The sequence below is a fragment of the Ambystoma mexicanum genome, chromosome 3q, assembly GCF_040938575.1.
Source record: "Ambystoma mexicanum isolate Mex_15411 chromosome 3q, UKY_AmexF1_1, whole genome shotgun sequence".
NCBI classification, from domain to species: Eukaryota; Metazoa; Chordata; class Amphibia; order Caudata; family Ambystomatidae; genus Ambystoma; species Ambystoma mexicanum.
Window position 1 is genome coordinate 213,060,783 of NC_090926.1, and position 24,382 is coordinate 213,085,164.

General features: G+C 47.3%; 1 protein-coding gene across 3 annotated transcripts in view; it reads right to left on the bottom strand.

Moving 5' to 3' along the window:
* Positions 1-24,382, bottom strand: part of STAC3 (SH3 and cysteine rich domain 3) — a 238,144-nt gene that overhangs the window by 145,176 nt on the left and 68,586 nt on the right. Inside the window, exon 1 of one of the 3 annotated variants that reach the window (XM_069653572.1) lies at positions 12,372-12,659. The exons of the other annotated variants lie outside the window; for them this stretch is intronic. Coding sequence (XP_069509673.1) covers positions 12,372-12,389 — 18 coding nt within the window. The 5' untranslated portion in view covers positions 12,390-12,659. Of the gene's footprint in view, positions 1-12,371; positions 12,660-24,382 lie in introns of those variants that run through there. 3 annotated transcript variants of the gene reach the window in all.

Here is a 24,382-nt window from a genome sequence, read left to right on the forward strand (position 1 = left end):
TGAGGCCGATGGAGCTGAGGCCTGATCAGCCAGGAGGAGTGAGAAGCTCAACCAAAGTGCCGGGATTAAAGTTTGGCAGCGGGTGAGGGAGCCGTAGATCCAGTCAGGACCAGGGCCGTGAGGGCAGTCTGAAGCTGTCCAATCCGCGGTAGACAGGGGCGGGCACAGCAGAGAGGCTCCCGAAACTCACAACACAGGATCTGGATGAGGAGGCAGGAGAGAGGCAGCAACGTAGCCCAGAGAAGCGACCTCTATTAGTGCAAGACAAATCCCGGGAGAAGGGAGAAAAGAGGCAGCAGCGGAGTCCAAAGAAGCGACCACTCCACTGCAGGCAGGTCCCAGGAGGGAGGGAGCAGGCAGCAGACCAGCGGAGGAGCCGCGGAGCAACAAGCTGAGGCCCAGTGCTTTTAGTTTTAATGGTTTGTTTTCCCCTTCCGAATTGAGCCTAGCTTCTATATCATGACACAAAAACACCACAACTTTGTTCAGGGAATTAAATTAGGAAGGTTTTCATTTCAAAGCAGTAGCATGCATGCAGCAACAGAAAACAAACATACGTAGAAGCTGAATAGTTTTAAACAAAACATTACAGACTTCCGTTTCTGTGAGTTCTGTGAAAATGGTACACACATGTGAGAAATGTTATTCAATTGGGCATCCTCCTTTCTCTGCAGTATCCTATGTTTGTCATTATCGGCATCACCATTCCAATATGGTTGCCTCTTGTACAAGTGTAAGGCCGGCGATAGCGAGTGGAGGAGCAATGATTTTGCACAGACCATCAGGCAACGATGATCAAAGGTTATTGTGCTGGAGCCACCATATTGTGCAAAGGGAACCAATGCATTGGCGTGTATGCAAAAAGGAGGGCACGCAGAGCAGCAATGGGTGGTAGCAGTGAGCAGCTGCAGAGTGTTACAAGCTGTACTAGGGATAACAGATTGAGAGGTCTACCCAAAAAGGGGACAGAGCCCCAGGGTGGCAGGCTGACCAAGCACCTAAACACAAGAGGTAAAGACCAAGCCGAGCAGGAGGGGGCATGGACACAGGGCAGAAGTGGGTCTGCGTGTACGGAGAGTGCACGGTTGCAATCGGGCCTATGCACTGGAGTTGGAAAGACATTAGGAAGAAAAATCTGCACAGAATGGGGGCAAAGTGCCCTGGGAAGAATGAACATGAGCAGAGACGTTTTTATGGGAGGGCAAAAGGGGCACTTGCCCAGGGCCCCCACCTTGGAGGGGGCCCCACAAATCTGCCTGATCTAAAGAGTTAAGATTCCTTTGTTCACCAGACGTAAATAGCACACGTCAGGATATTTTATGGCATTGAGGGTCTAAACCTATTGCCTATCTGTTTTGCCAAGTACATTCTGCCTCAATCAATTCATCATGTAATGCTTTCTGTGTTCACTGTGATATATATAGTTTGTGTGTTCCTTGCAGCACAACACCTGTAGCATGCTTTCCTTCCTGTGGGAATTATGTTGATAATTTGCAATAGCCAAATTTGAAATGCATATTGGTAAATTGAGTGCCACAATGGTTTGGAAGCTAGCTCAGTGTGTTAATCACTCATTGCAGAGATATGTGTTCCTATGCAAGATTAGAATAGAACATTCCTGTAAGGCTGGCTGAGCCTTTCCTATGTCTGAAGTTTATAAACCTGCCTTTGTATGTGCTTGGTCTTGCAGCACAACAGGTGCTATTATCAGCAATGTACCTGGACCCGATAGGGGTTGCTATAAGAGCGAACATGTCATCCTTATGGTGAAGGTCTAGAAATTGGTTTGTTCAGATGGGGTGTTGTAAAACCTAGGCAATCACCTCCATGATGAGCATAAACTGTTAGTACAAGCAATGAATAAGTATCCAAATGTGGAACCAAAGCATTCATGCTTGTATCCTGGCTTTGCCAGTAGACAATACAGTGATCCTGGACAAATCATCTAATATCTCGTATATTACTGTACTGCCTTCTGTGACGTTTGCCTCCTCGCATGCTGGTGGCATCGTTTAGCCCATTACTTGATCTTTCTTCTTATGTACGCTATTTGAGTGGAAGGGATGGTAGACAGAAGGGAGTGGACCAGATGGTGCAGGGCTCTGGCAAGCATATTTTAAAGTCGGCTCGTTTCACACAAAAAAAGCTTTGCATTTGGGTAAAAGTCAAAGGTTTTTCTGCATGTTTATGAATGACAATTTCAGAAGCCAGTGTTTTGGAACTATGTAAAGCTTTAAAATACAAAATGCCAACCCATATTAAATCTGTTAAATCACACTGATTGGTATGCTGGTACTCATATACTTCTCTTGGTGGTGGAGGGAATGAAGCTAGAATCATTCTGTGTTACACCCTTGTATAATATTTTGTTTTTAAAAAATGGTCATTTTGGTAATGTGATAGATGTACTTTCCAAATCAGTTTTATAAAATGAGATTATTTTAATTCATGGTAAAAACTGGTAATGAAAGTGTTCAATTGAAATGCAGAAATTGCAGAGTTGGCACACATCCCAGATTCACCCCTTAACCAGTGTGTGTAATGCTGGGCATCTGATTTAACCTTGTATTGTCTAGCCCCTCGAAATTGAACGTCCCTAAACCTTTCAAAATTATAAGCCCTTCAGAGAAATTTCCTTCTCAGGGTATGATCTTCAAAACAGCCTTACTCATGGTATCACTGGCTATAGTGTTGCTTGAATTATAATAGTGAGCATTGATATATTGCAGAATACAGGCACTTTATTATTTTGATCTCTAATGGCAACACTATTTGAAAACCATGTCCCACTTATAATCTCAGTCTGTCTGGATACAGACACCTTCCTGGTAGCTTCTAATCTGCATCCACTATCCATGCAAGGGTATGTGTAGCTTTCTCCTTCCTACCAATTGGTCTCCTCTATCCATGCATGAGCATGTTTGCATTATGTGAGGCAGCAAATGTCAGTTCTCAGTCTATTCTGGGTTACATATACCTTTTACATAGGGTCCTGCATTAAGAAGTCTCCTGAATCTATGCTAGAACAGAAGTAACCTCTTCGTAGACTGATAATGTTGGGCTTCAAATGGTACTTGTTTATCATTCTGATTAGAGCAAGAATGGAGAGGGCAAGGGGACTTAAAGGGAGTAAACATCCTTATTTTTAATGCTGTGATGCAGCATATCAACCTATGGGTTGTGATTGCGGCGGGCGAGGGATTGGGTAGGGATCAGGGGCGGGCAGATATTCTTGCTCACTTAATTCCTTTGGTTTGGTGGAGGGGGGCCCAAATATGTCCATGCCCAGGGCCCCTAAAGTGCTTAAGATGGCCCTGAACATGAGGGGAGTACACAGAAAAAGGGAGGCTTTAAAAGTGGGACAGAGACAATGGATGAAAGGTGGGGGCTAAGTACAATAGGGAGCACATGGAGAAATAAAGTGGGATGTAAACAAGAGAGAGCACGTGCAGCAATGAAGGGGGCCTGTGAACGAGAGAGCACAAGGAGGAATGAAGAAGGGGCACCCGTGAAAAAGCAGAGAGCACAAGGAGGAATAAAAAAGGGACACCTGTGAAAAAGTAGGGAGCACAAGGAGGAATGAAGAAGGGGAGCCTCTGAAGAAGAGGGGGCACAGGGAGGAATGAAGAAGGGGCCTGTGAAGAAGAGGGAGCACAGGGAGGAATGAAGAAGGGGAACCTTTGAAAAAGTAGGGAGCACAAGGAGGAATGAAGGGGAACCCGTGAAAAAGTAGGGAGCACAAGGAGGAATGAAGAAATGGGACCTGTGAAGAAGAGGGAGCACAGGGAGGAATGAAGAAGGGGAACCTGTGAAAAGGTAGGGAGCACAAGGAGGAATGAAGAAGGGGAACCCGTGAAAAAGTAGGGAGCACAGGGAGGAACGAAGATTGGGGGCCTGTGACCAAGAGGGAGCACAAGGAGGAATGAAGAAGGGGAACCCATGAAAAGTAAGTAGCACAAGGAGGAATCAAGAAGGGGAACCCGTGAAAAAGTAGGGAGCACAGGAGGAATGAAGCAGGAGGGACTTGAGAAGAAGAGGGAGCACAAGGAGGAATGAAGAAGGGGGGCCTGTGAAAAAGCAGGGAGCACAAGGAGGAATGAAGAAGGGGGGGCCTGTGAACAAGAGGGAGCACAAGGAGGAATGAAGAAGGGGGGGCTTTGAAGAAGAGGGAGCACAGGGAGGAATGAAGAAGGGGAACCTGTGAAAAAGTAGGGAGCAAAAGGAGGAATGAAGAAGGGGGCCGGTGAAAAAGCAGGGAGCACAAGGAGGAATGAAGAAGGGGGGCCTGTGAACAAGAGGGAGCACAAGGAGGAATGAGAAAGGGGAACCCATGAAAAAGTAGGGAGTGCAAAAAGGAATGAAGGCGGCGAACCCGTGAAAAAGTAGGGAGCACAGGATGAATGAAGCAGGAGGGACTTGTGAACAAGAGGGAGCACAAGGAGGAATGAAGAAGGGAGACCTGTGAACAAGAGGGAGCACAAGGAGGAATGAAGAAGGGGGCCTGTGAAAAAGTAGGGAGCACATGGAGGAATGAAGAAGGGTGGCCTTTGAAAAAGCAGGGAGCACAAGGAGGAATGAAGAAGGGGGGCTTCGAAGAAGAGGGAGCACAGGGAGGAATGAAGAAGGGGAACCTGTGAAAACATAGGGAGCAAAAGGAGGAATGAAGAAGGGGGGCCTGTGAAAAAGCGGGGAGCACAAGGAGGAATGAAGAAGGGGGGCCTGTGAACAAGAGGGAGCACAGGGAGGAATGAGGAAGGGGAACCCATGAAAAAGTAGGGAGTGCAAAAAGGAATGAAGAAGGGGAACCCGTGAAAAGGTATGTAGCACAAGGAGGAATGAAGAAGGGGGGCTGTGAAGAAGAGGGAGCACGGGGAGGAATGAAGATGGGAAACCCGTGAAAAAGCAGGGAGCACAAGGAGGAATGAAAAAGGGGAACCCGTGAAAAAGTAGGGGGCATAAGGAGGAATGAAGTAGGGGAACCTGTGAATAGTAGGGAGCACAAGCAGGAATGAAGAAGGGGAACCCGTGAAAAAGTAGGGAGTAGAAGGAGGAATGAAGAAGGTGGGCCTGTGAAGAAGAGGGAGCACAAGGAGGAATGAAGAAGAGGACACATGAACAAGAGGGAGCAAGGGGAGGAATGAAGAAGGGGAACCCATGAAAAAGTAGGGAGCACAATGAGGAATGAAGGGGAACCCATGAAAAAGTAGGGAGCACAAGGAGGAATGAAGAAGGGGAACCCGTGAAAAAGTAGGGAGCACAAGGAGGAATGAAGAAGGGGGGACTGTGAAGAAGAGGCAGCACAGGGAGGAATGAAAAAGGGGAACCTGAGAAAAAGTAGGGAGCACAAGGAGGAATGAAGAAGGGGGGGCTGTGAACAAGAGGGAGCACAAGGAGGAATGAAGAAGGGAGGCCTGTGAACAGGGGGGAGCATGTGGAGGAATGAAGAGGAGGACTGGTAACAGGAAGGAGCATGTGGAGGAATGAAGCGAGGCGACTGTGAATAAGAGGGAGCAGAAGGAGCAATTAATACGGGGAACTTGTGAACAGGAGGGAGCACAAGTAAACGAAACCCACGTTTTTATGTAATATATTACTTATTTAAGTCTTCTTTGGAGCTCAATGTTCAGTGATATACAGGGTTCAAGCAAGCAGCAAAGACCTGAATAGTTCTCCCCCATTTTAGGTAGCTCCTGCTGCCACTGTTGATTGTTAATACTGGGAGCACCAACATACCCTGAACTGGCTCTTGTGCATTCCTGACTCAATCTCCCCAGCCACACACCCCCTTAGCCTGTAGCACGCTCTATTATTCCTCAGTGGGATATGAGATGCACCGGCCAGCGGATTTGGGGGATGGGAACATGCAAACCACAATGAAACCCCCACCCTGTTGCTAAAGATTCAGGTACCAAACACCACGTTGGTCTCAGGCTTGGAAGGAAGCCAAGAACACAGACCCCATTCACAAGAGCCATGCCTGCTGTGCCGCACATTGCTTAGCATTGTTTGCACGTCCTCTTAGAGAGAGGTGCGCCATTTTATCGGACAAATGGGAACTTGAAACACGTGGTTCAAGAGATTGTAAATGGCAGGAATTGGAAGCTACGCTTGTCCAAGGTGAGCAGGTTCTAGGTAGGGGTACTGAACTTCCGCTTTGAGTAGCTGTCTGTAAGAATTCCAGCCTGAGAAAAAAAAAGCTGCTGGTTTCCAGACAAATGCTTTCCCTAGATATCTTCAGTGGAACACGGCCTTTTCATTTGAAGCCAATGCAACAACCCAGAGACTAAACGATAGAGCGCGGATGAGAAAAGCGTAGGAAATGAAACCGTCGCGGATAGTAGTGTTCATTAGATTTCAGACACAAGTACATGTGTTTTTGGGCCTCATTACGACCCAGGCGGTAAGGGGTTTACGGCAGCGTAAACAGCACCGACCCTTACCGCCTGAGTACGAGGTCCCTTAGCGCCATGGCGGATTTAACACCTGCTTTTAGCAGGTGTTAAAATCCATGGCGCTAAGGGACCATGGAGTTAATTACGCCACCGTAATTTACGCCTTCCCCACTCCCATTATGCCCTATGGGGCAAAAATGGGAATGGGGAAGAGGCCATTGGTGAATGGGGAATTACCGCCCCACTCACCTTGGAATGGGGCGGTAATTCCGCCATCCACCATGACGGAGTTGGGAACTTAGCGGCATGGACCATGGTGCTAATAGCGCCATGGTCCTCCGCCAAGGTCGTAATGAGGCCCTTTGTGTTGGAGAAACGCTGCTGCAAGGATGAGTGTGAGGGGGCGTAGTGCGTGTTCCTTTGGAAAAGTTTAACTTCAGAACGGATTGTCCAGACCAGCGTGGCTGGGGTAAGCTCAGCTATATGTCAGGTAGAGTGACATGATGACATCCACTGTCAAGAGAGGTCTCTCCGAAAAACTTCATGTTGTAATACGTCTCCAGTTCCTCTGTATACCAGCCTGCTCGAGGGGGTATAGAGTGATAAGTGGGCAGAGAGTGAAAAGCCCTGTTTCTAAAATGTCTAAGAGGAGGTGAGCAGAGCTTGACTTTGACATTTGGAAAATGGAAGACTTCTTTAAAGGTTGATAGGGCTGGGGGGAAATCAGTTCTATGTCAGGCGTTGCAAGATTTGGCGGACCTTTTCCCACCCACATTGGCCTCCATGGAGAACATTCCTTCAGCAATACCGCAGAGGTGGGGGGAGGGGGGGTAATTACCGACAAACAATGGCCTGGGACCCAAGTTCATATGGCGCCCTGGTGCCATTACCTGCCAGTAATGCCTTCAACCTAGGGGCATGTAGCTATTAGCACCCTGAAATGATTTCAGGGATGCTAATCACTATTTTATTTAAGTAGAGAAACTATTTGGCGGCTGTTTCTCAAGTTAAAAGAAAGTACAAAAGAAAATAGAAAACGGATCTGGGACAACTCGTAATCGGCCAACTCATCACAACCGTTTCCCTGCATTTTTTTTTTACATAATATGTATGTGGGGGGGTGTGGTCCCAAACATATACCCTTATCCCGATGCGCCCTCAAAACACAGTGAAATATGGTGGCAAAATGTCCAAGATGAGTTGGCCTCTACAAGTTGAGCCGGTACCATTGAAAACCGAGAACTACTCATAGTCCCTCCTCCATGTCCATGGTGGCCATTGGACGAGTGAGTAGGTGGAAGCCGAGCGGCATAAGCGGAGAAAGACAGATTGGTGGTAGTGCGAGGAGAGCAGGGAGGAGGTAGGGGGCGAGGAGGTATGGGAATCTGGAGGCAGAGGGTGGAGGGATAGAGGCTGGTGTAGGCGCTGGTGCTCCAGGAGGCAAAATTGTGGCATTCTTGAGCTCTCCATTTGGCAGAGGGGCCTCTTGGCATCACCTTCAGCTGCCAACATATCAGTGTCTGAAAGGAAACCATGTGAGAGAGATGCAAGCACTCTTTAAGGGAGAGAGGGGGAGAGATGGAGAGATGGAGAGAGGGAGATTGATAGAGAGGGGGAGAAGGGAAGGGAGGAGGAGAGGGGGAGGGAGGAGGAGAGGGGGTCGAGGAGAGAGAGGGGGTCGAGAGGAGAGGAGGAGAGACTTCCCAATAGGCAATTAGACTCTTAGACATTGAATAATTTGGACTGATTAATTAAAGTCAGACTTTGTGGCGTGAGGGTGACCCGCATCCAACTCTTTCTCTCTGAGGAACCTTCCGGTTCAGAAGCATCTCTTTCACTAACGTGGCGTGCGCCCCTGAAGCTAACGAAGAGTTGAGAGTGCCTTCCCTGTGCTGTCAGACAACCCAACCTCTGCGCCCCCATGTACAAACTGCCTTGATGACAGTGCTGCAATCATGCTAGTCCTTTTCCCTGCACGAGATGAATACATCCTGAGCAGGGCAAAGGCCCAATGAGGAGCTCCAAAGGAGTAATAATGCAGCATTTCCTGGTGTGCCACACGGCACACAAGAGTAAATGTAGGCGGGAAACCACCAGAGGATAGGATGCCCCCAATCCTGCATTTGTGTTCACAGTGTCACTTTCAAGGTGACCATCAGGGTAAGGGTTGAAATGCATTAAGGGTGCAGCATTGTAAAAAGGTGTGTGCAGCAGTGGCGTCGCTAGAGTTTGGCCAGGAGGGCCCCCCCCCCCTTTGCCCCCTCTACAGTGGCATACCGAGCGGGGGGTCGGGGGGAAGTAAGGACAAGACTGAGATATTTGTCAGTGGGACACCTCTCTCATTCGGCACCTCAATCAGGGTACCCAACAGGAAAGGTGTCCCGCTGGGAGGACAATGTGTGCTGAGGAATTCCTGCTCAGCACCGTCATTGTCCTGGCATTAGGACACCTTATCCTTTCCGAATGGGAGAGGTGTCCTGCTGCCAAGACAATGTCCCAAGGGGCTCCCGGCAGCAGAAGGGCCGTCATGTTGCTCTGTGTCAACAGAGCATTTCAATGTGAGCCATTAGGCACTGGAAGGGGGGATATTAGCAGGGACTTCTGTCCCTTTAGAAATGGGAGGGAGTGATCAGCAGTGAGAAGGGTGCATAATGCTGCAGGCTTTATTAAATTACTATTGCTTTAAAAGCCAAGGGGAATTTGTTACGTACACATCAATCTAGTTGATTCTATTGTGACTTTGTATGCAGGATGGGGAGAATAAAACTAAATCCATACTCTTATTGCTCAACATATTTCTATGACAGTGTGCATAGTTAGTTTACTATGAAAGGATAGGTTATTTAATGCGAGTTTGCTTCCAAGACATTGCTATAAATAATGTATTATTTAATCACATGAAATGCAAAGCAAAACCGTAATAAATATCTATATCAACTAAACCTGGAAAGATGTGCTTAGTTGCTTAAATTGTCCACATTCCCGGTTTCAGCATTTAACCAAAGTGTGTGATGCTGGGCAAATCATTTAATCACACTGTATCTTATCTTCAGCTCTGTAAGTGATTCACTTCATAGCTTATGTTAATATATCACGCTGTTATTTTAAAAAGCTGCATGTGCAGCTAGGTGAAAAGGCAAGCCCTGCCCCTGCCCTGCCTGAGAGAGTGAGGGCACAGTGAAAAAAGACCCCAATTTGAATTTCAACAATCGGGCTAGCCCGCCGCCGACTGTTGAAATTCAAATTGGGGTCTTGGCGGGTAGCTCGCCCCTGACAAGGGGTTCCCGCCCGAGCCCCCAGCTTTGCTGAGGGAGAAAGGGGGCTTGGTGATGTAATCTGCTGGCCTCCTTTCCCCAGCCGTCATTTGCACGTTTGCAGGCATTTTGCTGAGCTTGTTTTTTTTCTTCTGGCCTGAAAGGGACACACTGCCCGAGACATCACAGTGGCTCCATCTCTGCAGAAGACACTGCTTTAAAGGATCATATTTTGTCGCTGGTTGACCGCTGTTATAGTGCACGACATACACTGTGCTCCTCTAGTTCATATGCCCGTCTGGATATTGTCAGTGCTCTTGCTACATTTGCACTTTAAAATGTCCACACAAAGACACAGCCGAGAAAGGAACCCAACCAATTGCGATCTGCACAGACCTTCCAGAAAAGCACCTGCAGCCGGATGCGAGATGCACAAAAAGGCATTGCAAACCGTGGGTATTAATGGCACACTTGTGAAAGGCCCCCTACAGCAGATGCGATCGGGACACAATATGGACACTGTATTTTAACTAAGTGCATAAAATGGCAGGTGTCCAATGCCAGCCAATGACCACAGGGAACATCTGAACTAATTGCCCATGAAGGCCCGAAACCAGGAGTGAACTTAACTGCTGCTGGGCGATATACCACCTTTTGGAGACATACCGATATATATTTTCAATATCGATATAGGCTGAGACAATATCGTTAACATCAAGATATATACATGTATACAACAGAATTGCTTGCTGTATAAATGCACGATTTTTACTTCCCCGGGCCACTTTGGACTACTTTGCCCGCGTCAATTTGGGAAAAGCATACACATTGTCCTTTTATAGGTGGTCCCTACCCCCCAGCACCCGCTAAGTTTGACTCCTAGAGATGCCACTGGTGTGCAGTGGACTTGGAAGATCACTGCCTGCCCACCTGATGCCACTCTGTACACCTTCCACTTTGTGATTTTCAGACCTCTCGCCCTGGACAGACGGATAGTATTCAATGCATCCAGGCTGCACGAGGGGCCAGAAACCACTGATACATTGGGATGTGAGCCGCATGGAAGGAGGGGAATACATGCGTCACTGTCACCTGATCTATTTTACAATCCACAGCTGGCTGCAGTGTGTGATTGGCAATGGCAGCTGCAAACAGCCATGCTCATGGCAACCTGGCACTTCTTATCCGGGAAGCCGGGCCCGTGGAGTAGCGCTGGCTTTGCACATCCAACAGCTTTCAAACATCCCGTTCCCGATGTTTGTTCATCTAATTCTTGCTGACTTGCTTGCGAAAAGAATGTGTTCATCGCATTGAAGAGAAGTACAAGAAAGATGGCAACACATTTACAATAGGGCTTTCATTTTTATTTTAGAACAGGAATCCTTAAATATCACATCTTTTCGGCTTCATATGCAGGTGTGGCAGAATACTTGATAAACTCTTCGGTCAAATACGAAATATGCTGTTTGGTCCACCACTAGCTCGAAGCGAGCCACAGAACCGGTGCCATCGTTAGAAATGTGGCAGAAATAGTGGGCGGGAAGTTCCGCTCACGCTATGTGGGGACCGGAAGTAATAGTTGATCTCCGTTCTTGGTGAACGTTTGGCAATGTTGTCAGTGAGCGTGAATTCATCTTTATGGTAGACACTGGCATAGATGCTGCTAATGCAGTGGCATATTAACTCTAGGGACTTCCTGCCTTGCTTGATGGGGGATTGGGCCAAAGAGCTGCCCGCTATTTGGCCAAACAGTGAATGGCTGGCAAAGTATTCAGCCAAGCAGTTAATATCTGATAATCAACCTTTACAAAAAATAGATAATCACAGTTCGTGAAACGAATGCAAATCACTCGAACATATCTTTGGCCCAATGTTTCATGTATGAATCATACATTTATCAGCACAACGTATCCAAGTATAGCCAGAAATGAGCAATTTATCAATAATCAGTAGTTTTAATTCTTTTTGTAAACTTGAAATCTCTGAACTAAAAATTTTTTTGTATTGCCTTATTGTTTCGAATAAACAAAACGTTTCACAAGACAGAAAAAAGAAAAGATGAAAACAAAGCTTATGTTATCTTGCATTTGTATCAGCATTGTGACACATGTAAGATTCAACCATTCAGCTAAGGAACTATACACATGTTTGCCAGAACTCCCGACAGCTGGATTTTGGAAGAACCGCAACCAAATGACCGCCTGCTGCTTCAGTACTCAACCCTGGACACAACTGTCTACCCATCAAAGAGAGTGAGCGCTGCATGCACGCGCCATTTTGTAGATGGCAATCTCAAGCTTTCAGAATGAGCTTTAAACTGTTTAAGCTGCTTCTAGGCGCTCCATGCATGACAGACAAGCACCCCAGCAGAAAATAAACGTGTAACGTGTACACAGTCACAGTATTTCATGAAGCAGGAATATTCTGATTTCACAAGAGAACCCCTGGTGCACAAAACGCATGCATGCATCGTTTGCTCAAGATGACAAAATGGCCGGAATGAAAAAAAAATCCTGTATGAGTCCTGTCTAAGAACCCTTACTGGCCCTCCCCACCAACAATCCACAAGACATGCAAATAGCGTTTGAAAGTCCTAGCAACCCTGTCCCCATGCAGGGGTTCGAGAACAGCATGGACACGTATCGTCTACCATGGAGACGCCGGAAGTCATTCTTAATAAGACTCTTGATAAATGCTACATGACCCTCTCAAGTTGGAGATGTACCTTGCGTATGGCTTTCATATTCCAAATCTGGTAGACATCAAGTGCCAGAGGAAAGTGTGAGGAAAAAGTCTGCAATCACCTCTGGTGGTTACCTTAAAAACAATCCTCTAAATTCCAAAGTCTTGATTTCCACAGGGAAAAAAAAAGTTTTGCAAATAATGCGAATCTTCGAGCAATATCTTTCCACCAAGAACACAGCAAGAAGTAGAATTTGATTGGATAGTCCACAGACCCAGATTGGAAAAAAAGGGCAGCAGAACTGTGCAAGGGTTGAGATGGGGATGCGGAGAGCCCCCGTTGGAAAATGGAAGGACCGCTACCTTGGGTCTGTAAAAATCCAGGCAGATTGAAAAAAAGCAACTAAAAATAGATCAACAAAGACCCCCGGGACCGGCCTTTCCTGATCAATGTCGGGAACGGTGGGTTAGGAGCTAAATATACACATTGTGCTCATGCACTTGGCTGCGCTTGCCCTCCCTCAGTCATGATCTGCAGTTGGTAACAGAGTACCGGTGAATGTGGAAAACTGGAGCAGCCGTGCTCGACACCGTGAAACCTTCCGTCCATGGAGGTGGAACCCACTCTCCCATGGGATGCTCAGAGTTTGCCAGCTGGGAAGTCCTTTGAAGGGAAAATTGTTGCCACTCGTTCCAGGAAGTAGAGGATGGTTTGGGGCAGAATATACAACAGACTACGCAAGCTTTGCACCCCGGTGCCCAGTTCAAAATAAGGGCAGGAGTGAATAAAGTAAATTAACTTCTACTTGCTTAAGGGGTGGTCTTATGTTACTGAACCCTGTCGCCATTTCCACTTCTAATGGTATGGTAGCCAACACAGTGCATCCATCTTGGCCCCAATTAATTAGGCCTACTTCAAAACCCATAATTGAGCAGGATTGGTCAGTAACTCTTCTCATACTCTGCTTGCCATTACCCCAGAGAGGGCAATGACTGCTGGAGAAGGAATCCTGCACTTAATGGACACATGAGAGGCATTAGCGATAGAAGCGACTGGGAAGTGACTTTTCTGGTACTTCCTTCTCACCCGTGAGCAGAGATCGGCCACACTAGGTAGGAAACATGAACAAAGTCTTAATTCACAAGTATGACGGGCCCCACTTTCAGGCCCTGTCAGGGAAGGGAGGGAGCCCAACCCAAAGAACTAGCGGAGTGATTGCAGGAAAGCCCGCTACCTTCCCCACCTTACCTGAGATGAAGGCGGCATCCCGCTGCAGGAGAACACTGGTAGGGAGAAGCCGCAACAGGCAGCAGCCGGAAGAGGACACTGGAACTGTGCAGAGGGGCTCCTCAATATGCCACGGGATGTAGCTAACCACACAACACCGGCCGCAAGAGAAAGGGACACTGCAGAGACGTTACGAGTCAACATGGCATCCAGAAATCGAGCCACACTAACCCACCAGGGATTCTTGTTAATGAGTGAAAGCCTCCACAGAGCCCTTATTGATGAGAACCCCACTCACCACCAGGGATATTTTGGAGCAAGGTTTGGCCTTCAAGAAAACCTCAGGGTCCATATTAGAAATGCAACAAGGGACGGTGCTTACAAGACATTTTTAAGTCCTCACCGTCACACCTCTCAAGCCAGGTACGTGATTGGACAGGGTGAGTATCCAATCCTGGGAGGGGGTGGGGTATTTAAGGAGGTGCATTTGAGTTGTTCAGTGTAGGTAAGTAGGGTGAGAACAGGAGGCGGTAGAGGATGTCCAAGAGACCAGAGGAGGAGGAAGCGACAGGAATGAGAAAGTAATTAAACAGAAGGGGTCAGTGGAGTATTTGTGTGTGAGAGTGGAGAGTGTGAGGTGTAGGGATAGACTAGGAGGATGGTAACGGTAGCAGAGGTGGTAGTAGTTGTGGGAGTAATACAGTGGTAGTAGGATTAGGAAGTGGTAGTTGGTAGTAGCAGATGATAGTAAGTGGTAGTTGCAGTCGAGAGATAGTGAGAGTAACGAGGCAGTAGTAGCGAGAGGGAGTAGAGGAATAGGAGTAGTGGTGAGAAAGGAGAGGGAGTAGTGGTAGTCGAGGAGCAGTAGGAGCAAGTAGATTAGCGTAGGAAGTAGGAGGGACAAAAGTATAACAAGAGAGGTAACAGGAGGTAGCGACAGTAAGAAGTAATAAAGTTGAGAAGTGAGAGGAGAAATCAAATCAAAGGGTTGGGGTGGAAAAGCGAAGTGAGAGATCAGAGTGACAGTAGTACAGTGGGAGCAGAACATACGTTGAGTCCAGGCTAGAAAAGGGTTAGGAGAGAACGCGCCTGAAAGATAGAAGAGTGACACTGGGTGAAAGAAGGCACCATCTCTTGCTCCCTAAGACTACTATGCGGGGTGGGTCAGGGAACGAGTAGAAGACCCCTAGGGAGTCAGGTAGCCACCGTATTTGGGATTAGACCATTAGTTTGCATTAACATCCTGTTACGGATGCATGGGATGGGCTAGGGAGGCAGAAAGGGCTGGGTTATACAAGTTAGAGCGGAAAGGCTCTAGTGCAAAGTTCGCCAAAGAACCCGGTAGCCTGAAAGATCTCCCATCTCACCCACAGCCATTCTGTCTGTATTTCCAAACAAACACCCTTAGACTTGCTACCTGATTCAGTGTGGTTATTTGTGGCGGGCCACCTCGTCACACAAGCTACGAACAAGTACTTTCAAATGGGACCAATGACAGATGCGTTGCGTTTCCTGGCACCCAAACCATAATGTGTGATCTCACGCTCTCCAGGCGATAGACAAAGGAAATAGCCCTTTGGAATGAATTATGTGCTCTCCTCCATAAGAAGATGAGGGCTGAATGGAGTAGTACACTCATGTCAAAGCATTCACTACTCTGAGATAAGAGACCAGCGTGATGATAAGGACTTCAGGGCCACCAAGCAGGCAGCTTCAATCAACTGTGGGTCAAGCTAAGGGAGAAGGCAAGCTGTGCATGGGCACAGAGTACACAGTCTCTAAGTCCAGGTGTGAGGCCAACAGAAAGGAGTCAGGGATGTGATGAGTATTCTGGCAGTTGCTCCCCATTTACAAAGCAGGGTTTGCCCACGGTGGTTTGGAAACTTGAACAATAACCTCTTTATTCCCTGATAGAAAGAAGTGGTTTAAGATGGGTCCACAGAAGCATGGCTGTGTTTTGGGGGCTTTGCTCCCTACTCATACAACTATTGTTTTCTCGTGCAATACGGGATGGAGAATGACACCATCTCTTTCCATAAAACGTTTAAAAATTGAGTGGAGAACAAATGTGGAAGGACTCCAAGAGAAGAGGCGGCCATAGGAAGGTTTTTTTAACTCAACTCAGAGCTGAGGTGTACAGCACAAGATGGAGGCATGCATGCGGCTCACCACAAAGGTGAAGGTCTCTAGACCCAGGTGTGTAACCACTAGAAAGGAGACCGGTAAGGAAGGCAGAGTCCGGGGTCAAGTCCTAAAAATTAAAGTGGGAGGACTTATCAACAAATGCAATGGGATGTGGCATTGCCAGAATTTTGCATATCAAGGTGAAATATGCTAATTTCATTAAATTGGATTTTCATAACCACTCAAATTGAACAGGACGAATGGCATTTGCGTTTCATAAAAACAACACACACAAAACCCAGATAGGATTGTTTCTTCTAATAGTGATTTTTAAAAAAGTTAAAAGATGTGCATGTTTTAAACTCCAAGAACCAATACAAATGTTTTCCCTGGGATTTACAGCACCACAATTAGACATTTTACCTTTTAGTTGTTTGTTATTTTTCACCAAGTTATACAGTGCAGTGGTGAAGTGTCTCTCCTGGGATTCTTTTTGCACAACTTTTCAGTAATGCTAACTATCTGGGAGTTTCATGGTTATTGTGATTTCTCATCTAAAAAAAATTACCTTGGGGTCCCTCGTCCTTCCCTTCTTTTTGCACAACTTTTCAGTAATGCTAACTATCTGGGAGTTTCAAGGTTATTGTGTTTTCTCATCTAAACAAAATTACCTTGGGGTCCCTCGCCGACTTACTAAATAAGAGATTCCACCAACCTTCCCTGGATGGATTTTGTATTGACAAATTCTATTTTAAAGCTAAAATGGGTGTATGGAAGGGCGATACTAATTCCACGGAAGAACCAGTATTTAACGTGCCACCTCAAAGTAGTACAAAGGCAAACATTGATAGTATATGCTTAAATATAGGTTCTTCCGTGGACCCGGGATCGAACCTGTTGTGCTCTGTGTCGCCTTGCTTCCAAGGCGAGCCCGTTGCCCCTGAGCTATCCTCCCGAGACATGCCCGTACTTTATCTGGTACCTTTGTAAGCTCTAGGCATGTGAGAGGAAGTAGCGAAGGCTGCATTGACTTTTTCATAGCACAATTTTCAGATTGGGTCATGGCCGTTGATTTCAGGGTAAAATCCTGAAATTGAGAGCAATCATAATCCTAGAATTCTAGAGACCCCCTAATGGATAAGTCATATTGAACACCCATCACTATTTAGCAAGCAGAAACCACTTCATTATTTAACAAACGTGGGCTACAATGAGAAAAGTGTGTGCCAGGAGGAAAGCCAAAGCTCCTTGTGTAATCCAGGTTAAAGGATATGGAAGTTTGTCTCAATTTTAACTTAAGTCCTACAGAAATAATGAAGCCCTTCGAAGATGTAGGTTCTACAATCAGTACTGAGATTAATTGTCCGTCTATGTGGTAACATTAAAATCTAAAGAATTGCTGGTTTGATCATTAGTGTAGCGATTCCATGGGAGTTCTCCCAGGTATAGTGAAAAGAGGGGATGCTAGCAGGTTGTGAAATGCATTCCACATTTAATTAACAACAAACAAAGCTGAAAGGAAGAGAGATTTTGAGATGAAGACTTGGAAAATCTGGAAGACGCTCGAGCTAGCAGCGGCAGACAGATACTGGAAAGTTGGGGGAGTCAGTGGTGAAAGGGTCACAAACAGGTTACATAATGCCTAAAACGAACATATAATGCCAAAAGATTGGGTTGATCCGTTTTTTTTATAATTTACAAGAGTAGAACTGTGGGTGATGTAAAACTTTCACAAACCCCCCATGGTTATCGATGGCACATGTACAGACGTACATTCAGAAGCAGAGTCCCTAAACTTTGTTGGAAGGGGGGACGATCATCCCAGACCCCACACGCTTTCGGACAAGACAGAGGCCTGGAAGTGTGCAGTAGGGGGCTCAGGGAGCGTAGAGGGGGGAGTTGGCTGTTGACAGGGGCTATAGTGCAGGGAGGGTGATGCATGCTTCGGCTCTACAGTACATGGGGAATTAAACGCCATCTTAGAGAGTAGTAGCCATATTGAAATCAAGGCCTAGCTTTGGGCTGCAGCCAGGGCCACGGGCACGAACCAAACACATAGAAATAAGTGTATGCATGCGGGAACAGGTTGTAGCTTGGGCACCGGTGAAAAAAGCCAGATATGCAGAATTTCATAGACCCTTCATTGTCTCATGTAGCCAGCATTCATATCACAGAAGGAATGCGCCCTGCCAGGACACAAGAGGGTTGAGAGCTGCGAAAAGTGATCCCACGAGAAGGAGTATACAAGCCTACGATCTTCCCCGTCCCAGATCCAAGTAACAGCAGCCAAAAGCCCTGTAACAAGCCCCACAGCATTCCAAGGTACCAGTCAGTCCCAGACCGCTGACCATAAAACTGTTAGACCACCAATCGGTCAGAAAAGATTAGAAAGCATGTACCAGTTGGCTTCATATAGGTCACATGATTTGTGCTGCAAGGTGCTGGGAGGGGCAAAACAACAAATCTAAAATGAGGATGGGGAGCTTTGGACAAGCGTCAATGTGTCTGGAATCAAGCTGTAGTCTGTTAGATGCAATGACCTCATAAGCTTCCTTTTAGCTTTTGTCTGCAGTAACAGGGACACATTAGGGTTGAGATAGAGCATGTATTACTTTTCTTTGCATAATGACCAATTAATTGCAGCTTCATGCCTGATGACATGCAAAGGGGAACTCACGTGGAAGAAGATGTATAGACGGGGCTGGGACCAATGGCCTCGCATCCCTTATGGAGCAGGTAGCCTATGTATAGGGTCTCACCAACCAGCCATTCGGATTTGTACATTATGTAATTTATATCACTGATGATGCTGTGTGCCTTCATAAAGTGTTGTTCCTACCGATTTCGCCAGAACGTTCTGTGGCAGCAGAGTACTTTGCTGGCGCAACTTTATTTTTGTGTTAATAAAACCTTGTTCTCCTTGCAAGAGGTGTGCTCGGCCTTTTTCCCTAGTGGGTTGTATTCTTTTGGATGTGAGCGTTGAAGGGTTTCTCTATATTTTTGATGACCCCACATGATCGCAGTGACCCCTGAGAAGATGGAGGCTTCCAGGCCCCATCTCTGGACAAGCCATGCCCACCTGTAGTGACCAGTCCCGAGCAAGCAATCCGCAATGGTGTACAGAAGCCATTTTAACAGAATTTCTGTTTTCTCTTTGGAGCAGGGCGTGGCTCCTAGGAGGGTGCAGGCCGTTATTGGGGCCCCGTCATGGAGGAGCTGTGTGAACACGCAGATGTAAGTTCAACTCTTGCGAGCGACAACGGGGGCAAGAGTTGAGTGGGGAGACGATAATGTGGGTGTGAAGGGAGAGTGTAAAACGCCATGTGGCAAGCTTTTTGTATTTTCTATTATTAGTATTATTGAGGAGATAACGAGGAGGAAAACAGGAGTGTGGGATCCTTTCTGAGTAAGGGCAGAAGGTGGCGCCATTATTATTGTGATAAGGGGGATACAAAAGTAGGTGCTCCGTATAATTAGAGAGCTCGAATTCCTGTGCCCAGCATATTTTGGGTGGGGAAAGGAGTCAGGGTATTGGTTGTTGTTTTTTAGTTTATTGTTTTAGTGTATTGAACTATTATTGTGAATTTGGTGGTGGCTCAGGGAGGGCCTGTGGAAGTAGTTTGAGACATGCAGAAGTTTGCATAGAGGGGGAGGTGTGACCAGGGGGCAACTGGGAGGTGAGGGCAGAGGACCTGTAGTGACATTTATGCTAAAATTGCATGCAACGCATAACAAAAAGGTTTTCTCTGTGAATATGATGATTGTTAATATGGGTGTAATGACTCCATTAGAGTATATGTGTGGTGCATTGCCATTGTATAAGGAGAAAATAGAGAGATACCCAGGCAGTGGGTGGCAGAGACCCAAGGGGTGATTCCCCGCCCCTGGCCATAGCAGGGTACTAATAACAGAGATATATTAGAGCAGATGAGCATGTCCCTAACTGCTAATTATCAAAGTAAACAACTGCAGAAATGAAAATAGATGTTAGAGCTGTGGAAAATGGGACAGGATATAGAGGACACTGCCGGGTATATGCCCCAGCGCGAAGATAGTGCCACCTCAAATATAGTGAATGCAACAGCACCAGAGGAAGCGCTGCAGCCTGTGCCTAGAGAGGGACTTTATCCAGTTACCGCCCAGCCACAGGATACACCAACCCAACATATGCGCCCCCACCTGCCTCCGCCCCACCCCCATATCGATCAACACCGAACAGCATTACGCCATGGGAGAATAAATCACAGGAGTTAGAGGAGGCATTAGAGGCAACACAAGGGGAGCTGACCCCTCTGAGGACAATAAAGGAAGGGGAGAGCAAACCAGGGTGTGGGTTGGATGAGTGGAGGGCTGGAGACATTTTGTTTAGACTGGATAGCAGTGCAATTAGGATGTGCGTGTTGAGAAGCGCAGTAGCGTCGATCGAGGGGCGGAAAGCGCAGGTTATGGGACAGTGAGAACGGACATGGAAGCCCATCAAGAGGTGCAAGAATAAGGGTGGTACAGCGTGGAAGCGTTTGAGGAAGGGAAGGCACAAGGGGCTCTAGAGATTACATCACAAGTAGAAAGCTTGTGGGCCGAGCGATTGAGGAGCAGGTTTGGGCAAGTAGCAGTAGCAAGGAAAAAGGGAAGTGATGGACAGAAAGTGAGGTTCTGAGTGGGCATGCAACTGCTGTCGTTGTATAAGGGACCTGGAAGGGCACATTATGTGCCATGGGTTCAGATGGATAAGAATCATTGGATCAAAACCCTTGCGCCCCTTACTGCTGGGGCTGTGAAGTGAATATATGCATTTGAAAAACAGACAGCAGGAATCCCTTTGGCGGTGGAAGACATGAAAAGTTTCCTTGTTGCAATTGTGGGAGATCAGGTAGGATATCCAACAGTGAAATTGCATGACAATGCGCACAATGGGGCCCCTTTCAACAATATTAGAGCACAAGTGTGGGATGCACTGCGGCGCGAGTACCATGACACACCGGACTTACAGTCCATAATGCAGTACACCATGGGGGACGATAAAGACGCTGTTCAGTACATTTTAAAAGTGCAGGTGATGTGGACAGCAGAGACGACTGACCAGTGGACTGATCATTTCCTCTTTTATATTTTGTTATTAAGAGAGGATTGCCTAAGTTCAGAAAGCGCTTGACAAGATAGTGGACAAAGAGGTGAAGGGGTGGGCCAAGCATCAGACTATAATTATACATCATTGCAAAAGGATTAAAGAACAAGAAAAGCAAACAGCTGATTAGTTTCAGACAGAGGAACCGAAACTGGTGCCAAAGAAGTTAGCTAAAATAGCAGTGGAGGGGATGGTGACAACAAACACAGAGACAAATTCACTAGAGCAGGCTGCAGCACACACAGAAGTGAGGATATCAGTGTTTTGGCCAGGTAGAGGACCGGGGCAGTCTGGCGGCAGACCCCCACATCAGTATCCTGAATGGCACCAAGGTGGTCAGCAGCAGGGAAGAGGAGAGTTACAAGGGAGTAGAGAGGGGAAGGGGGATAGGTGGAATGGGACCCAGAGGTGGGATGGGACCATCTCAGTATTGGAGCAGTGTTGGAGCTTTGGAAAGTGGGGACATTGCAAGAGAGTGTAGAAGCAGGCAGGGACCAGGTACAACCCATATAATCAACCTGCCTCAGCAAGGCCACAGCTATGTTCCTTCCCACCCCTGAGGTTCACCTCCATACCTTACGATACCTTCTGAAATACACCAGGCCTACACCCAGTTGCCACCAAACCCCCCACACATACAGGCAACAGCACCGCCTAATGCGCAACCGCAGGCGGCCCAGCAGAACACCCTGTATGGAGGCCAAATGCCCACATCCAATGCAGTGCCGAATGGAACAGAAGCACCTTACCAAGCGGTCAGCGTCATGGGAGGAAACCCCTTCATGTTCACCTACCCTGATTAGGACAGCCCATAGAAAGCTCTTATGAGCCCCGTCCTGTCCATGACTACCCACCTTGACGAGGAACAATTGGTGGGCGCTGAGATAGGTAATAAACAATTAATCTTTATGGTTGACACAGGTGCCACTAAATCATGCATCAGTGAGAGAAAACTCCCACTATCAGGTGAAACTCTCGACATGCAAGGATTCTCTGGGGCTGTCATAATGGTTCCCTGCACAGAAGAGGTAGGTATCAAAGTAGGAGGAAAGGTGGGGCATGCACCCTTACTGTATTCAGAGGTGATCAATTTGTTGGGATGGGAATTGTTGCACAAACTGTACATTACCATCTCCTTTACAGACTGTGGGGTAGTATGTGCCAGCCCAGGCGTCTGCGCCTTAAGGGCAATGGTCATCATACAGGCCAGAGGAGGAGAGGGGGTGGTTTTCGGCATCCCCGTGGACCCGGACATGTTTGTGTATGGGATAAGTGTATGGGATAGTGTCCCAGATTGGTATGGAGTGTTGGCGGGTTCCATCAGACTTCATCTTCCGGCCCGTGGTGACCCCAGAGCTTGTGGCAGGAACAATGCTTTCCCTGTATTTACAGGGCCTGGTTGTGTCAGCTAAAAGGATTGTTTTTGTGGGCATGGATTCTAATGGGTGCGAGTAGTGTACTGTACTGTGTATTGGCCCAACGCTGCCCCTCAAAGAAGTGACAGATGCAGAATTTATTTGAGGATCGGGTTGACGATGGAGAGATTGTGTTAGCACTCTGTATCCTTTGTGACATTAAGGTGCAGTATTGAAAGGTACAGTCCTCCTTGATGGCCCTCGTCACCCCGCCCCTTCACTGAAAGTGACTTAGAGCAGGTCCCAGAAAGATTACTGACAACTAACGCCCGCGATGTAGGGCTTTTGCAAGGGGTGGCACTGGTCCAAATAACACTCAAGTCAGGTGTGTCGTTGCCCCGAGCTAAACAGTATCTGCTATCCAAAGAGGCAGTGGAGGGCATAGGGACACTCGTGACACTACATAATCGGGGAATAATAGTGCCCTCCATCTCCCCATGCAACACAGCAATCTATCTGCTAAAAAAAGGTAAAAGGGGGGTTGGAGGATGATACAGGACCTCGGCCCTCTAAATGACATTGGGCAGGCAGAATGTACCATAGTTCGGAACCCTGCAACAACACTGTGCAGCATCCCTAAGAAGGTTACCCACTTCACTGTGGTGGACCTAAAAAATGACTTCTTCTCCATGCCCCTACACCGCAATTCGCAGTACCTCACCACGGTTATGCATGAGCGGATGCATTTCGAGGAAACGAAATTACCTCAAGGGTACTGTGAGGTCCCCAGCATCTTCAACAGGATATTGCATGCCGTCTTAGAGAACATTCAAGTGTCCAGTACCATCATTCAGTATGTTGACGATTTGCTGGTGTGTAGTGACAGTGAGCAGCAGTGCCAGATGGACCCCATCGACCTTTGGCAGCTGCTGGCATATAAGGGTTACAAGGTAGAGCTGCAAAATTGCCTCCAAAAAGGACTCAATTTGGGCACGCTGATATCTGTCTATGGGAAGAAAATTATACCTGATAGCGATGCCTCTATGCGCAGCACTCCGCAGTCCAAAACTGTCAAGGAGATGCAGACATTTCTAGGGTTGTGTAACTACTGCAGGGCATGGATCTTAGATTACGCTACGTACACCCGACCCTTGTTCAGGGCCTCAAGGAGGCTCAGAAAAAAAACCATCAGATTGCATGGACAGAAGACAGCTTGAATGATCTGAAGGAGGTCATTTCCACTGCCGTAGTGCTAGGTACCCCTGATTGCACCCAAGAGTTTTACCTGTTCTTCCATTCCAATAGCCAGCTCATGACTGCGGTACTTAAGCAAAAGAGCATGACCAGCCACAATCCATTGGCCTATTACAGTGGAGTGCTAGATTCTGTTATGCAGGGCCAGTTCCCATGCAAACAGGCACTTGCTGCAACCGTATTTGCAATTGAGACGAGCTCCACAATTGTCACAGGGTGTTCTGTAATGCTGTGCATGGAGCACGCAGTGTTCGCCATCTTGGAATGCTCCAAATCAACCTGAGTACACAGCGGACATCCGTGTATGAGATCATCACCAGTTCGAACATTCATATAGTGAGGTGCAAAACTGTTAATCCCGCCACCTTTTTGACAGAATTGTGCACAAAGGAAGATCTTGCAGGGCAAGACTGTGTGGCATTTGAGGGAGAGGAGGACGACATCCCAAAAGTGTGGGACAGCCCACTCGAGGAGGGGAGGTGCTTTTTGTTGACTGGTCAGCAACTACCCACCAGGAAACAGGTTTGAGGCATACTAGAGAGGCAGTGGTCCGCCTAATAGATGGGATCTATGAGGTATTGGTACAGAAGAGACTATCCATGCGCTAATCGGCCCAAGCAGCAGAACATATAGCGCTTATTGAGGCACTGCAAGCGTCTCGAGGGTACAGTGTCTCCATATAGTCTGATTCTGCTTACATCACCACCATGATGCACGCAGGCCTTGCCCGTTGGAAGAGAAGGGGTTTTAGGAGGGCAGACAGGTCCACTGCACAGCATGCAGCATAGCTGGATAAATTGGTCAATGCACTGTCCCAGCCCTCCTTAATGGAGGTGGTTAAATGCACCGCCCATACTAATGACACAGACAAGGTTTCACTCACTAACGCTGCCGCAGATGGGGCAGCCAAACAAGCAGCATATTTAATAGTGCCCAGTGTTTGAGTACCAACTGGTAGCACAGAGCAG